At 52.3% G+C, this 14,713-nt stretch overlaps 5 protein-coding genes across 5 annotated transcripts; 1 reads left to right on the top strand and 4 right to left on the bottom strand.

Moving 5' to 3' along the window:
• Window positions 1–31: 31 nt before the first annotated feature.
• AA0111_g212 (hypothetical protein) lies at window positions 32–1,689 on the bottom strand (the record flags this gene model as incomplete). Its single annotated transcript, XM_028647856.1, has 3 exons — window positions 32–368; window positions 427–551; window positions 616–1,689. The coding sequence occupies 3 exons, from the start codon at window positions 1,687–1,689 to the stop codon at window positions 32–34; spliced, it is 1,536 nt and encodes a 511-aa protein (XP_028511689.1).
• Window positions 1,690–3,327: 1,638 nt separating this feature from the next.
• AA0111_g211 (hypothetical protein) lies at window positions 3,328–4,467 on the bottom strand (the record flags this gene model as incomplete). The annotated part of the gene is made up of 1 exon (XM_028647845.1): window positions 3,328–4,467. The coding sequence occupies one exon, from the start codon at window positions 4,465–4,467 to the stop codon at window positions 3,328–3,330; it is 1,140 nt and encodes a 379-aa protein (XP_028511688.1).
• Window positions 4,468–5,602: 1,135 nt separating this feature from the next.
• AA0111_g210 (hypothetical protein) lies at window positions 5,603–8,196 on the bottom strand (the record flags this gene model as incomplete). The annotated part of the gene is made up of 5 exons (XM_028647834.1): window positions 5,603–6,120; window positions 6,170–6,390; window positions 6,445–6,868; window positions 6,923–7,102; window positions 7,152–8,196. The coding sequence occupies 5 exons, from the start codon at window positions 8,194–8,196 to the stop codon at window positions 5,603–5,605; spliced, it is 2,388 nt and encodes a 795-aa protein (XP_028511687.1).
• A 1,396-nt stretch (window positions 8,197–9,592) lies between these two features.
• On the bottom strand, window positions 9,593–10,977 carry AA0111_g209 (hypothetical protein; the record flags this gene model as incomplete). The annotated part of the gene is made up of 2 exons (XM_028647822.1): window positions 9,593–10,837; window positions 10,888–10,977. The coding sequence occupies 2 exons, from the start codon at window positions 10,975–10,977 to the stop codon at window positions 9,593–9,595; spliced, it is 1,335 nt and encodes a 444-aa protein (XP_028512118.1).
• Window positions 10,978–11,231: 254 nt separating this feature from the next.
• AA0111_g208 (hypothetical protein) lies at window positions 11,232–14,680 on the top strand (the record flags this gene model as incomplete). The annotated part of the gene is made up of 11 exons (XM_028647811.1): window positions 11,232–11,267; window positions 11,321–11,366; window positions 11,417–11,447; window positions 11,497–11,536; window positions 11,588–11,684; window positions 11,732–12,064; window positions 12,112–12,238; window positions 12,411–12,495; window positions 12,544–12,589; window positions 12,642–14,458; window positions 14,525–14,680. The coding sequence occupies 11 exons, from the start codon at window positions 11,232–11,234 to the stop codon at window positions 14,678–14,680; spliced, it is 2,814 nt and encodes a 937-aa protein (XP_028512119.1).
• Between the last annotated feature and the right edge of the window lie 33 nt (window positions 14,681–14,713).

Genomic DNA, 14,713 nt, shown 5'->3' with positions numbered 1-14,713 from the left:
GCTACTATCATACACCGCTGCTAACCCAAGTTTACAACATGCTCTTTGGGAAGTCCTTCATTGCCTGTCTTACACCCAAATCGCCCAAAATCTCCTCGGTACCCCCAAGGATAGCATCGAACTTGTAGGTGCGGTGGAATTGTTCAATGACTCGACCCATTCCACCCTGGGTGATTCCGCGACCTCCGAAGATGTTGACGGCTTCATCTGCAATCTCGTGTGCAGAACGAGTAGCATACGACTTGAGTAGACCGATGGGTCCGCCAAGATGTTTTGATTGTTGCGCGTACGACATGTGCGTCATTTGGTAGGCGATGGATTCTAGCCATGCTTGGTTGGCTTCGACGTGTGAGATCATCTTTGCAAGCCTGGATAGTGTAAGTACGGGCAAGGTAGTGTGAAACCATCGTCAGAGGCAATACTCACTTTTGACGGATGGCAGGTTGCTCTATGAGCTTCTTGCCAAAAACAATTCGCTGGTTAGACCACTTCAAGCACTCCTCTACAACGGTGCGAGACTGTCGGATAACAGCGCAAGCCATCATGAAGCGCTGCAGAGGTAAAAATACAAAGTTAGTCCATGTCTCACAGACACTTTGTAGGGTCTGTGCTTACCTCGTGGTTAAAGTTGCTCATGATAACAACAAAGCCCTTGTGCTCTTCACCCAGAAGATGGTCTACCGGTACCTTGGCATCGTTGAACTCGACGAATGCGGTACCTGCCGTTGTGGAGTAGCTCGTCTTGATGAGCTTGGTCTCTACGGCCTCATCGCGTTCGATGAGTAGGACAGAGAAGCCCTTTTCCGTCTTGCAACCTGTAACGAAATAGTCGCAGAACATTCCGTTGGTGATCCACTTTTTGGTGCCTCGTACAATGTAATGCTTGCCGTCTGGGGTCAGAGTCGCAGTGGTCCTAATTCCAGCGACATCAGATCCAGCAAAAGCCTCGGTGATGGCTAGGCACATCTTCTTCTTGCCAGTCAACACCTCGTTTACCACGCGCGTCTTCAGCTCAGATTCAGGCATCCACTGCAAGACGGCTGTCAAGCTGATGGTCATACCAGCCATGTTGCCGTCTTGGAATCCACGAGCGTTTGCGCGCACACCTTCCTGTGCCTGGATAAGGTCATGGAGGTAGTCAAATTCCTCGCCCTTGACAACACCCATCAGGTTCTTGCCGTGGAGATGCTTTCCAGGCCCAAGACGCATGGCCAGCATGTCGTTCTCAGCCATCTTGTTGATCAACTCTTGGCTGATATATGTACCATCCTTCTCCTTTTGTTGTGCCTCGGGTGTGACGTGTGTGTCGACAAACTTGCGGACCTCCTTTTGCAGTGCTCGGTGCGATTCCTTGAAGTAAGGGCTCTTGAACTGCGGTCGCAACCACAACGGCTCTGCGTATGGTACTGGGCTCAGATCGCCAGGCTTTCCGACGATGACTTCTGATTTCTCGCCCTCGATTGTGCCGATGCATAGCTCCTGGTACTTGTCCAAAACTTCTTGTCTGTGTAGATTGTAGAAAGCCGTCGTCGCATCTTGACCAGCTACCTGCTCGAGCACGACGGAGCCGCCAGGGTGGGCGTCGACGAAATCGCTGAGATCGTAGACTTTGTGGTCGATGATGCACCAGAGGTCCTCTGGTGTGTTGTGCGAAGCGACTGACTCGCGTGTGAGCGTGGCGTGAGGCATGTTGGCGGTAGTAGAAAGGGATACGACGGTTGGGCGAGGAAGGAGCGATGTGATGCACGGCAGAGAGGACGACTGGAGGAGTTTAGGATGAAAGGAGAACCGGCTACCAACACTGCACTACAATATGCGGGTCTCTAGACGTTTGGCCTCGGTCTACAACATGAGCTAGCCGTCTCCGCGTAGCACTCCGTCTTGTGTGGAGCTGGCGCAGAGAACATCTGGGGAAGATGCCGAGGCACGAGAGGTAATCATGTCTCCAACACCGCTGATTGGCTGTACGATACCCACGGCTTTCCAACGGCAACCACGAATTCTGATTTCTTCATGGCAAAGTCCTTGCTCCATTATTCGGCAAGTCATCTACAAACTTCTGCACATTGTCTCTAAGACAGTTCATTCTACAACATCCCCCTTGATCGGATCTAGCATTGTAACCGTCTCACCCTCGCGGCAACCTGCGCTGCGCATCAGTGGCCCATGATGTGTCGTCAGTATGGCTCGAAGTAATTGTATTCTTTTCTTTGTTCTAATCTCTCGCCTCGCCTTTTGCATTCGAGTTCATCCCACGCCGAAAATCACGTTATCGAAAGAAGACATAGGTGGTGAGACGCAGCCATTTTGCTTCGAGAGAACTTTGATAAGCTATTGTGTCCGATCTAGCAAAAAGATGGCATGGAAGACAAGAAGAGCTAGGGTGACAGCAAGATCAGAAAACCACCTGTTCCTGCTAATCTCTCGAGTAACATTGTAGGATTGCCAGCAGTAAAACTATTCGTGGCAGGTGTTACGCAGCGACCAAGCCGACTAAGTTCCCTTCGGTAGACCTTCAAGAACAATCGTCCTGTTGTTCGCAGCGGAAGGTCGCACGAGCTTCAACAGACGTATGTTATCTCTACTATTCAGGAATACTTAAAAAAAAAAAAAAAGAGAATGGAGAGTGTCTTGTTCTGTAGCGCCAAAGTCACCTGTCAAAATCCGAGAAGGAGCAGTCGATATAGCAAACAAGCCCCAATCCCGGTTACAGCTTTCATTTCCTACTTATATTCACCTGTTGTTCGCTCCGCATAATGTTATTACCTCAATAGGATTTCCCTTAGGAAGCGTGCCGGTGAAAGCAAGCCAATCATGCCGTGCCCCTCACTCTCATCTTTTCGAAGTGAAAAATGTTTGCCCCTCCATTCTACATCCCACTACACACCCCGCCATGCCCCTCGTTGCCTCGATAAGAGCGCTTGCTCTTCTGCCCCTCCAATAGTGCCGTAATCGACAACGTGTTGCTCAACTTTCCGGATCCAGTAACCTCCCGTAACGCTGCCAATGCTGTGCGGGTGAAGGTTGAACTTCCGCCAGTTTCTCAACACATGCGCACAAATACACTCTCAGAGTTGACTAAATTAGTTTCGCACGGCAGTAAAGAAGTATTTGTATACAAGGCTTTCTTAATCGATCCGTATGTGCGTCAAAGAGGCACGCATATCGCTTCTCGCATCATGGTGAGAGGTGTGATATTTGGGTATCTCTGAGATCTATATCGCAAACAAAAAATGTCTACATGTCTATTTTAAACCTTGAATATCGTCTTGACGTCTTCGTCGAATCTTATAGTCATATGCACAATCTCTGTCGCTCGTGTACGCCTTAACAACCCTCCAGCTTCGCCAACGCCTTCCTCAACTCATCTTCTCTCTTCCCCAAAACAGGCAAACCTCTATCCACACAAGCCCTCTGAAGCTCCTCCTTCCCAAGACCTGCCCATCCGCCATCTCTATTAATCAACCTATCGTCCGTGTTCAAGTACTCCAACTTCTTCCTAACATTGCGCTGTAAGAGGAACTTGGGTGCTGTCAGAGGTAGCAAGTCAAATATTGCGGGATAGCAGTCGAGTTGTGCGGCGGTAAGCGAGAGCTCGTAGAGCGTCATCTCGTTCCATTTCTTCGTGGTGACTGGCATGAGCAGTCCATTATTCGGTGGGGATACGGATGGCGCGTCAGAAGATGCGGTGCCAATAGGCGGGCGATCCCTGCTCATCAGTCGCATTGCATCTAGAGCGACCCTTCTTAACCGGTCTTGCCGCTTGTCCTCAAGTTTCCGTATCGCGCGTTGAACCTGCTGTGGTATTCTGCACGCCTCTGGAATTACAGGCGTAATGTACATGACGACAATCGGTAACCACTCTCCAAGTAACAAGACCAAAAGACCGAACGCCGGTAACCTCAACGTGTCCGATCTGCTTCTCCGCACAATCTGCCATTCCGCTCTTGTCAGAACCTCGCTTATGTCTTTGTTGGGTATTTGAGCAGCCTTTTGGCGCAGTGTCTTGGCGAATTTTGATGTTTGTCGGACATGTGAGATGCCCGTTTTATAGAAGGTGAGATATGCGCGACCGGCGCGGTATAGCCACTTGACAAAGTTCTGGTCTGGTTTTCGTACGGGAACGGATATTTCGGGGGCATAGGTAAAAGGCGGTGGGTTCAACTTCTCCTTCGCTCGCAGTGTTGGGACGGTTGTGGCCTTCGGAGTGGGAGTCTGCGCGGGAACGAGGGGGGAAGATTGAGATTTCCTTGGAGGTTGCGAAGGATTTGTGACCTTAAGTGTGTTCGCATTTCTGGTTTTGGCAGGAGGTGGTGGCATGGCCCCGCCATACTCTGCCTTCTTTGCCGGCGACGCTGAAGATGAGGCATGCCGGCTCATCTGTGTCTCCCACCTCTTTTTCTGCCTCCCCCATTGTATGACACTCCGGGACCCATCATGCCATATCTGACAGCTCAATGCAGGCATTGTGGCCCGGGTGTGTATGCTTCGACGGCATTTCAGGTTTGCGAAGACAGTGTGAGATCGCGCTGGTATAGGAAACGTGAGAAACATTGGTCGTGGTTTCATTGTCGTGTGAAAAGCATGCACGCACTGGCAATACAGCAATACAGCAACAGAGCAAACGTTGGCTGACGGCTACTAGTGGTGACGTTTCTCATTCGTAGGGCAAGAAAAAACTGGGTCTAATCGTGCCGCGGGAGACACGCGCGATGTCATCACACCTCGCGTCAGCGCTAACTCGACTTGGTCAACCAATGATTGTTGTAATAGATGCGTGACACAAGCTTGCTAATGCACTGGAGTTGTGCAGCTTTATTTGAGTGTTTGGTAATATCCCCCGTCTATGCCGTAATTGACACTACACCATCTCGTTAACCCATTGCTTGCGCCTTGCTGATGCCAATATATACAAGAACGCGAAAGCGTTGCAAAACGCCAATTTGTCTCTAAGGGCTTGAAAGAGACTCCAAGCACATATGCATGGCATGATATTGTGCGCCCATGAACACCTCGCAGAACGCTATATCAGATCAAATCAAAATAGGAAGCTACCATACACAGGAACTAAGGAAATTCGTAGAAGATACAAAGACCCGAACGTTACAGGACAGATGATGTGAAAGTAAGTAGAGCAAAACCTTGAATAGAAGGGGACAATGTGGTAGGGCCTCATCCAGAATTTACAACGCATGTTGATCCGGAAGGTAAGTCGTCGCCAGGGATTGTTTGAGTCGCGTGGGTTATGATGAGGTCGCCAGGAAATTGTCGCAAGGGTATTCCATAAGGTTGCTGCGCGGAACAAGGATGCGGGGACCTTCGGGGTTCACCATTCAGGGCCAGGTGAATAGCATGGGTCCAACGGTTTACTGTGTTTTCGATGAGCTGGTTCGTGGGAGATACATGGCTACTTTTCAGGGGGATTTGGATGGATGGGCGCAGTCGGGTTTGGTTGGTTGGGATATACAACATGTCGATACATGTGCGGATGGAGTGGCATACAGGATATGGGTTATTGTAGCAATGTCGGGTTTATCTGGTGGTAACCTCCGAGACAGCCGTGCTTGATATCTAGGATTTTGGCTGTACGGAAATAGTTTACTCAGCGTTGATACTGAGCGAGCTGGGCCATGATTTCAGACATGTCTGGTGTGGGGCCAGCTTGAGTAGGTGTCTGTACTGGTGGAGCGGCGGCCTGGCTCTGGTTTGCGAATAGAGAAGCAAGTGCGGGGAACTGATTGCCCAGCTGCGCAAGATGTGGCTGAGCTGGGCCACTGAAACCAGGAGTCTGAACAGGACTAGGCACCTGGGCAAGCAGGCGTGCAAGATCGGCATTTAAGCCTTGATTCGGCGCGGGTTGCGAGTTTTGGGGTATGTTGTTGCCGGACATCGCACCGAGCAGCTGCGACAAGCTAGCACCGTCGAGGGATGCTATGAGATTAGAGATGTTGGGCTGGGTGGTTGGCAGAGACGGGAAGGGGTTATTCGGTTGAGGGAAGTGCGGTGGCAGAGTTTGACCGAAGCCGTACGAGGATGATGGCGGCAGAACCGGTCGCAGCTGGGTTTGTTTGGCATTGTTGACGAGAAGACCAGCCGTCGTGGGGTCAAGATCGGCGTATTCTAGGAACACGAGTCAGTAGTCACTCACATAAGGCATAGGCAATCATACCGTTGAACTGGACATTGTTGGCACCGCCACGTCGGTCGAAAATCTGGACGCTGACCTTACCTTTGGTCAGGCCAGTAGTATCGAGCCTCACAATAGCTAGGACTCCTTCGAGGATTTGTCTGCGAACTACAGCTGGTTCAGGGAATCGACCACTCAGTATCAGGACGTTACTGCGTAAGTTTTGCGAGCGGAAAGTATCCTCGACGTAGCGAATGAAGTCACTACAACTGTGTTAGCGCCTGCTCTCACGCAACGGATATTGAACATCAACCTACCGTGGAAGTCCCTCATTGAGCACAAGAATCTGGATATCAGGTACCTCGTGGGGCAATCGGCGTCGAAGATCCAATCCATCTTCTGTATAGTCGCGACGCGGAGATGGGCTTCTGTGTCTGCGTGGTGGTGTCCTGGACCTGCTACGATATCGCGCATCGAATCTGTCGCGGCTTCTATCTCGTGATCGTATGCCCCGAGGAGGAGCCCGTGGCGATGGCGATCGCATAGGTCGGTAATCATCCCGATCGCGAAAGCGTCGATCCCTCGGGGACATGGAGTTTGGATGCCCTACATAGCGATTATCCCTGGGCGCCGGTCCCGTCCCGCCCCTAGTATAATCCGGGGAACGCGAGCGTCGACGCGGTGTCGGATTCGGTGGTTCTAGCTTTTTCGTGTTTCGCTGGGGCTTGGATATCTCGAGGTCTGTTCTCGTCAGTCAACTGTTACCTGGTCGTGTATTGAGGTGACTTGACATACGCATCTTCCTGCCACGCACTGCCTGTCCCTGTTCGGCATCCAGAGCCCTGCGACATGACTCCGAGTCAAGGAATTGAACGAAGCCATATGCCTGCTTGATCGATATCTGCGCGAGCCTGCCGTGGCGGTAGAAACGGTGAAAGATGTCGCGCTTGGTGACTTTTTCAGTGGGGAGGTTTCCTAAGAAAAGGTTAGGCGCATCCTTGGTGCCAAAACAATCCCATCTCACCAATGAAGAGACGCGAGCCCATGGGGAATTGGTCCCATTGCCCCTCCGTTACAAACTTCCTCTCTTGATCCAAAAATTCTTCATATCTTCTATTCACCTCGGGCGGCCACCTCTGGTCCTCATCGTCGGGCGTTTCGCTGCGTTCGCCCGGCTGGTGCTGAGCATGGGCAGACGTTGTAGAGAAGTCCTGATTCTGCACATTCATTGGCTGAAAAGAGCCATTTCCTCTCTGCTGGGCATTGGGTGCTTGCTGACTCTGTGGATGATAGGATCTGATATCATCGTTGGGGTCATAGTTAGGGTGCGTAGCGGGCTTATCTTGGGTAGGCGGCCTCGCAGGGAGATTGGTGGCCGAGGGCAAGGACGAGGCATGGTGTTGTGTCTGCGGTGACTGGGCGGACACTTGTGCAGAAGCATATTGAGTCGAGGGCGCATTGTTGGCAGCAGGTGTCAGAGAATCCAACAGGGCTTGTACGTCAATATTGGAGCCAGTATGCGCTCCAGTCTGGTAGTGAGCGCCTTGGGTAGACTGGGCGGGCGCATGCTGAGCAGCATAGGCATTGTCATGGGAGTATGGGTACGCAGAGTGAAGACCTTGACCAGACGCGTGCTGCGCGTCACTGGCCGAAGCAGCGCGCGACTGATGCTGTGAGGTGAAATTCTGCATTGAAGAGGTATCATGCGGCTGCGTACCCATGCTGCCACCAAAACCAGTCGACTGCGAGAAAGCACCCGGCGCATCATGTCCTCCACCCTGTACGCCTATAGTGTGGAAGTTGGCGGTCGCGGACTGGTCGGCGAAGTACGGCGTGGACGTGTTCGCGTTCGCGCTGGAGCTGTGCGCCTGCTGGGGGAAATGGGGAGCGGAAGGAGCTGCAGAGTCGGTGTTGCTGAGTGAGACATCATTATAGTTTGCATCCATGTGCTCTACAAGGATGGGAATGTTGGCGGGCGACGGGACGTTTTGCGGACGCGGGCTCTCCGGCGTCAGTGACTGGTGCCGTACGTGCTCAGCTTCTTGCGGTGGACTGGAGTTGGGTCTCATGTAGACTGCGGAGCCAGAGCGCAGAGCTGGCAGACAAGGCGTGGGTGAAGGGGAAGTCAACTCAAAGCATCTACGGAACGCACCGTCGCGACAAGGGCTGGAGAGCTGCAGCAGATTGAGCACTAGAAGAAGAAGCCGATGGCGGGGCTGGCTAGGTGCTATATGATGGTCGAGGTTAGATGGATGGGATGGCAGACGCGCGAAAGCCACAGGCACGGAAGCGAGAAGCGGGTCCCGTAAAAGTGGCAAGAGATGTTGGGTGCAGTCAGGCAAGGTGCAAGAGGGAATGTGGTGCAGCAGATGTTGGGACACGGCGCCGTGTCGACTCCGAGGATAGCCTGGAATCTCGAACTTCTCTGGTTAAGCTTTGCCCACGTGATGTGCTTTAGTGCCCTTCTAGCGTCCGTTATGTGGTTAAAATGGTCTTTCTGACCCTAGCCTGTGCACATGCCCGTTATAACATGATCTCATCTTGACAAAGTCCAACCCCCCCGAGCAATTTGCGCGACCGGTGATGCTGCCTCGACGTCTTGTCTTCCATTCGCTTGTCCCGTTTCAGTCCCGAAGAAGTGCCAGCAGTGCCGCTGGCGACGAGCTTCGCGCTGCGCGCAACTGGCTCGCGAGCCTGGATGCAGAGACGATCCCTCTACAGTGCATTGGCGAACTGAGCTTCAGCAGATCATCAGGCCCCGGTGGCCAGAACGTCAACAAGTATGACACACTACAACAAATTTCCAAACGTGCGCGCTATACTAAAAATGTGCACAAAGAGTCAATTCAAAAGCTACATTAAAGGTGCCTCTAGACGCCCTGCTGCACCATGTCCCTGCAGCTTTGCATGGCGAGATTAGACGTTCCCGCTACGTAGCTGCTAGGTCAAATACTATAATAGTGCAGGCCGACGACAGTCGAAAGCAAAGCGACAATGCTCAAAGTTGCTACAAGCGCTTATACGAAGCCATTGCTCAGGCTGGACAAGATGCTGTCCCCGCCGAGACGCCAGCAGCAAAGGTGCAGCGTGTCAAACAACTGTATGTTTTCGTCCATTGCGACGGCCCTAGCGACGGCCCGAAAGCTGATAACACATCAGACAAAAGTCTGATAACGAGCGCCGCCTCAAGAGCAAGAAGCAGCAAAGCGCTAAGAAGACGTCGCGGCGAGGCCGGGGTGATGAGTGAAGCGGTCTGCGGGGAAGCGGCTTGCCACAGCATCATTGATCAGCTTGACGCGCAGGTGACGTGGTTCAACCGTTAAACGGTAGCACGTCTCACGATAGTGCGAGTGTGGCCGTAGCGGTGTAGCTTATGGTGTTCGATCCGATAAGAGATAGGAAGAATACTTCATGCAGGGAGTGCTCGGTACAATTAGTGTCTGCTGACCAAGGTCTCTTGATCCTTCACGTTTCCATCGCCGACGACAAATTCTGGAGCGCTTCATTTGCAGGCCAGTACTTGACGCCCGTCTGCACCAACAACTCCGAATCGTCTCTCTTTCCCTGCTGTCGTAGCGATTCGGCCAGTCTAGCAACCTTATCGCCTTCACCATCTTCCATGGCCCGTACATACTTGCGTAGTGCTGCTCGCGATGCCTTCTGCAACGACGAATCGCTATCCGCAAGTAACCGGTGCAGAGATAACAGCCGTCGAACAGCGACTTCGGACACCCTGACAGTTTCCGTGGGATGTTGCTGAATGGCGGAGCTTATCAAATCCAAGGCCCTGCTTAATGCAAGGGCGATCTCTGGGTCGGTAGGATCGCAGCCAAACAGCATCATGCGGAACCTGCAGATAACGGTCTCCACGGCTTGTGGAAAGTTATCTTGCAGGTAATCTAGCACATGCTGCAAGATGCGTGGTATGCAGGCTAGCTGACTAAACTCGGCAAACATGTCGAAGAAGCTGTCGGCGAGTTTAGCCTTGCCCTGGAACTGCTTCATGGCGGAATCGAAGACTGCCAGTGGGATAGCGCCAGTGAGTACTGGTGCAGAGGCCAAGTTCTGCAGAGCTACCTCATCCACACCATCATCCTGCTTCAAGCTGGGATTCACATCCTCGGCGGTCACCTCGGGGAGCGCAATCATGTCTTCGTCCCCGTCCTCATCTGTGCGCGACTTGCTTGTGCGATCGATGTCCAAACCGAGAATCTTCCTCCGACCAGCGATCTTGCCAACGTATATAGTCTCGAGCTTCGCGTATTCCAGCCACATGACCTCGGAGTTCTTGCAGAAGCGCAGCCCTCGCTGCATATAGCTCCGCGCATTGGTAATGTCCGCCTGTGTATCCATGAAGTAATTCGCCGCAAGGATCCATATGTCAGGCTTGGTAGGGTGGAGTCGAGCGACCGAGGTGAAGATGTCGTTCAGTCTCTTGTATGCCTTGTCCTTGCGCGCAAAGTCGATGTATTGCATCCATAGCACCAGGTCGCCCGGAAACTTGCGCGTTGCCCGATTGTAGAGAAAGTAGATTGCCCGCTGACCAGAGCCCTTGTACCGTACACCAAGTCGCTTTACTCGTTTGCGGCGCAGAGCATCGACACTCTTTTCGAATTCGATGTATCGCATGTAGTCCTCAGGGTGCGAGCCTCTGGCATTGATGATGTGTTCGAAGTCGGAGCGTTTCTTCGCTATGGAGCCGATCTCTTCCTACATGTTGTTAGAAGACATGGCGTAGCGCGAAGATGTGCGCATCTTACCCGTGAGAAGATTTTTTTGCGCTCAAGCTCGTTCAGCTCCGTCGCCGACTGCTCGAGGTAGAAACGCGCCTTGTCACTCGGTCCAGCCATGTTTGCGCGTGTCCAGTGTTGCTGGCAAAGTTGAGATCAGAAAAGTTGACCGTGCCTTAGAAAAAAGTTAGGCTAACGCTGCTCCCGCCGATAGCGCCTTGGCTGCGGACCTCGGAAGCGCGAACCCTGGCCATGACAACTTCAGGAGGCTCGCGTGTCTGACGACTGCGAATCATCAATTCACGACGCTCTTTTGCTTCTTTCTTCTCTTCCAATGCTCGAGCGTCGCTGAGAGGCTACCTGCATCTTTTACAATGGTCAAAGACAAGGACGGCGACACCGTCGCTACGGTACGCGCGGGCAGACTTCACCCCCGAGAGCTCCGCATGCTCACAAGACGTAGTTCAATGGAAAATGGATATCATATTCGCATACCGCCATGGCCTACTGTATGTCCATGCAAGACCCCTGTGATTGGCTGTACTGACGACAAGCACAGGTGCCTTTGTCGGCGCCCTCGTAGTTGGAATGTACGCACTTGACTCTCTGCTACCCCACGACGCGACTGAACATCCACAGATGGCTACACTACCACAAGATCGTACAGAACGAGTTCTACGTTAGTTGCATGCTGCATGTCAGGCTTCAACTATACTGACAACATACCCAGGGCTACCCAGATGAATGGTTCCCATCCGTGTCCGCGACTATCGGCGACCGCTACCCAGAGCGTTCGGTGTTTATGCTCTTCATCGCCCTCACATCCGGTATGGAACAAGACCCGACACATGGACGACTATACTGACATGTGTAGGCCCTCGATTTGCGCTCGTTGGCCTTTGGTACATCTTGACCCGCCGTCCTAACTCGTCCCTCCCCAAGTTCATCGCTGGCGTTGGCATCTTTCGGACCTTAACATGTGGGGGGTGGACATATGTGACCTCTACAGACGACCACGACTGGCACGACATTTTCATGATCTCATACCTTGTCGCGACCCTTCCTTGGACCTTGGGCTGTGTTGCTCTCAGCCCCAAGAACCCCACTGCTCTCAAGTACCGAAAAGTCCTCGCTGGCAGCTTTTTCGGAACTCTTGTGCCGTTGATATACTTTTTCATTCAACACAAGGTACATCGTGTTGCCGGAGGTATGTCATCTCACTGTACTGTCAATTCCTTGTTAATATGTTTCTAGCCTACACTATTTACGCTTTCTTCGAATGGGCACTGGTTCTGCTCGACGTAGGCTTTGATGCTGTCACCATGATCGAATTCCAACATTTGGAGATTGTCGTCAAGGATGTTCGAGGTGTTTCCCGCCTGTACGTTCCTCGTCTCCCAATATAGATAGACACTCATCAAGAATGTATACTTCTTACGATCACCTTCTGACAATATACCTCTTGTAGTGCGGGCTCCAAATCTACATCAGACAGCATCCAAGAGTAAGCTGTCATTTGCTTTCGGAATGCGAAGCGTTACTAACGTTTCCAGAAAAAACAAGGAAATGAGCGCGACCTTCTCAGGTGCCTTTGCCTGGTCCGGACTCATTTATGCTGCGGCAGATGTGTACAATGGAGTAAGTGACATGTCAAGATGCTACTAGACGCAACTGACTGGTTCACAGTTTGTCTTCTGGTCCATGCTGACTTCCCTTGGCGTCTGCGTCTGGTGTAAGTTCAACTCCAGCTTCATGATTGTAATGTCTTTGTTGATGACCTGTAGACTTCCCGCTTTGGCACATGGGTATCTCTGGGTATGAGGCCTTGGTCATGTGCACCATCACTCCCTTCTTCCTTGGCATCAACCCCATACGCTACCTTGCCACTCGCTACGTCTGGTTCTTCCATTTGCTCTCACTCTCTGGGCTTCTTGCCTTTCTCGCAAAGACGCCTGTCAACCGACTCTTCGCTGTTGGTTTTGGTCTATCCATGTCGTGCCTCGCATGGTCTGCTACTTTCTTCGCCGAACGGTCCCAACCACATCGCCTCGAAGCACGCATCTCTGCTTTTGCTATCGGTCTAATAGCTTCCAGTATTGCCAAGTTTGCTTTTTGGACAAACAACCCAATCTGGCCAATTATGCATGAGGCGAACGGCGGATGGAACAGGACCGGTCTTGTAGTTGCCTTCGTATCGATGCTTATATCGACCAGATCTACCGCCAGCTCAGGTGCTGACGTGCCAGCTCAGGGCCCTACTAAAGGGTCGTCCGTCTTTGCGAGCTTCGGTTTGGCAGGAGTCATGTTCGCCATGCACTCGCTGCTCTCCGACTCGAGTACGATGATCTCTTGGGTATGGGAAGGCTACCCCGTTCGGGGTCCCCTGGCTGTTCCCCATGGCACTTTGACCTTGTTAGCTATGGGATTGGGTCTTACGGTTGGGTTGTTCGCGCCAAATCTGTCAAGATCGTGGGCCTTCTACGGCGTAGGTTCAATTGGCGCTGCCGTTCTGACTACCACTAGTCACTGGTCTGGGTTCTATGGCGCCCTTGTTCTTGCTATGTACACCATGGCAGCAGCACCTATCCTGATTGCCCACGCGGCGCGCCACTCTCCAGGCCGGACGTTCGGACTCGGATTCTTGGTGTACAACTTCATGGTTCTCTTCCACGTCTGGGTTGTAGCCTACGCGTTCGTTCCTGGTGGCCCGCTCGTCCGCGAACATACAGACTGGGTCATGACAGCTATGATGCTCCAAATCGGTGCCGGTATCTTCAGTGTCTCTGCGCAACCGCCTGCACTTACAAACTACAAGGGCAAAGCTGTCATTACTGCAGCCGCCGGTAGACAGCGGTCCTACTACTTGTACGTTCTCGGTGCTCTGGAGCTGATTGCCATCGCTACTGCCTACCTACGCTTCCCGTCATACGACTACACGCCCTACCACCCAGAAACCAAGTCCATCACTGCTGGTATCTGGACGATACATTTCTCCCTTGATAACGACATGTGGTCTTCTGAATACCGCATGCGTGACCTGATCAAAGAAATGGAAGTCGATGTCATAGGTCTCCTAGAAAGCGATCTCCAACGCATCATCATGGGCAACCGTGATACAACACAGTTCCTTGCCGAAGACCTAGGCATGTATGTCGATTTTGGTCCGGGCCCGAACAAGCATACATGGGGCTCAGCGCTCCTCTCCAAGTTCCCAATTGTAAACTCCACACACCATCTCCTCCCGTCGCCCGTTGGCGAACTCGCTCCTGCCATCGAAGCCACAATCGACGCCTACGGCGAGATGATCGATATTTTCGTCTTCCACTCGGGCCAGGAAGAGGACCCCGAGGATCGCCGCTTACAGTCAGAATATCTAGCCGAACGCATGAAGGCTACGCCTCGCCCTGCCATCCTCTTGTCGTACTTGGTCATCAAACCTGGCGAGGGCAACTACAATACTTATGTGGGTGAGAAGAGTGGAATGAAGGATATCGATCCGTCAGACTGGGATAGATGGTGCGAATACATTCTCTTCAAGGGGTTGAAAAGAAGTGGATATGCGCGTGTTTCCAGGCATACCATTACGGATACCGAGTTGCAGGTAAGTCAATCCCTCTCTTCCCGTCTGTCGTACCAGAACGATGTGGTGCTAATGATGTTGATGCAGGTGGGCAAATTCGTCGTCGGCGAGCCGGAGAATGGAAACGAGCTTGTACATGAATCGCAGGTTCCTGCTGGCTTGAGATTCCCGGAACTGTTCAAGGGACACGGTGTCAGGGGACATAGGTATCACGTCTTCAATGAGCCCAGATACTATGCTTGAGCTGGAGGCATGGGCTGAACAGATTGGGAGTAT

Source organism: Alternaria arborescens, assembly GCF_004154835.1.
Source record: "Alternaria arborescens strain FERA 675 chromosome Unknown contig_1, whole genome shotgun sequence".
Classification (NCBI taxonomy): domain Eukaryota; kingdom Fungi; phylum Ascomycota; class Dothideomycetes; order Pleosporales; family Pleosporaceae; genus Alternaria; species Alternaria arborescens.
Note: the sequence above shows the minus strand (reverse complement) of the source record. Positions and strands in the feature narration are given on the sequence as shown.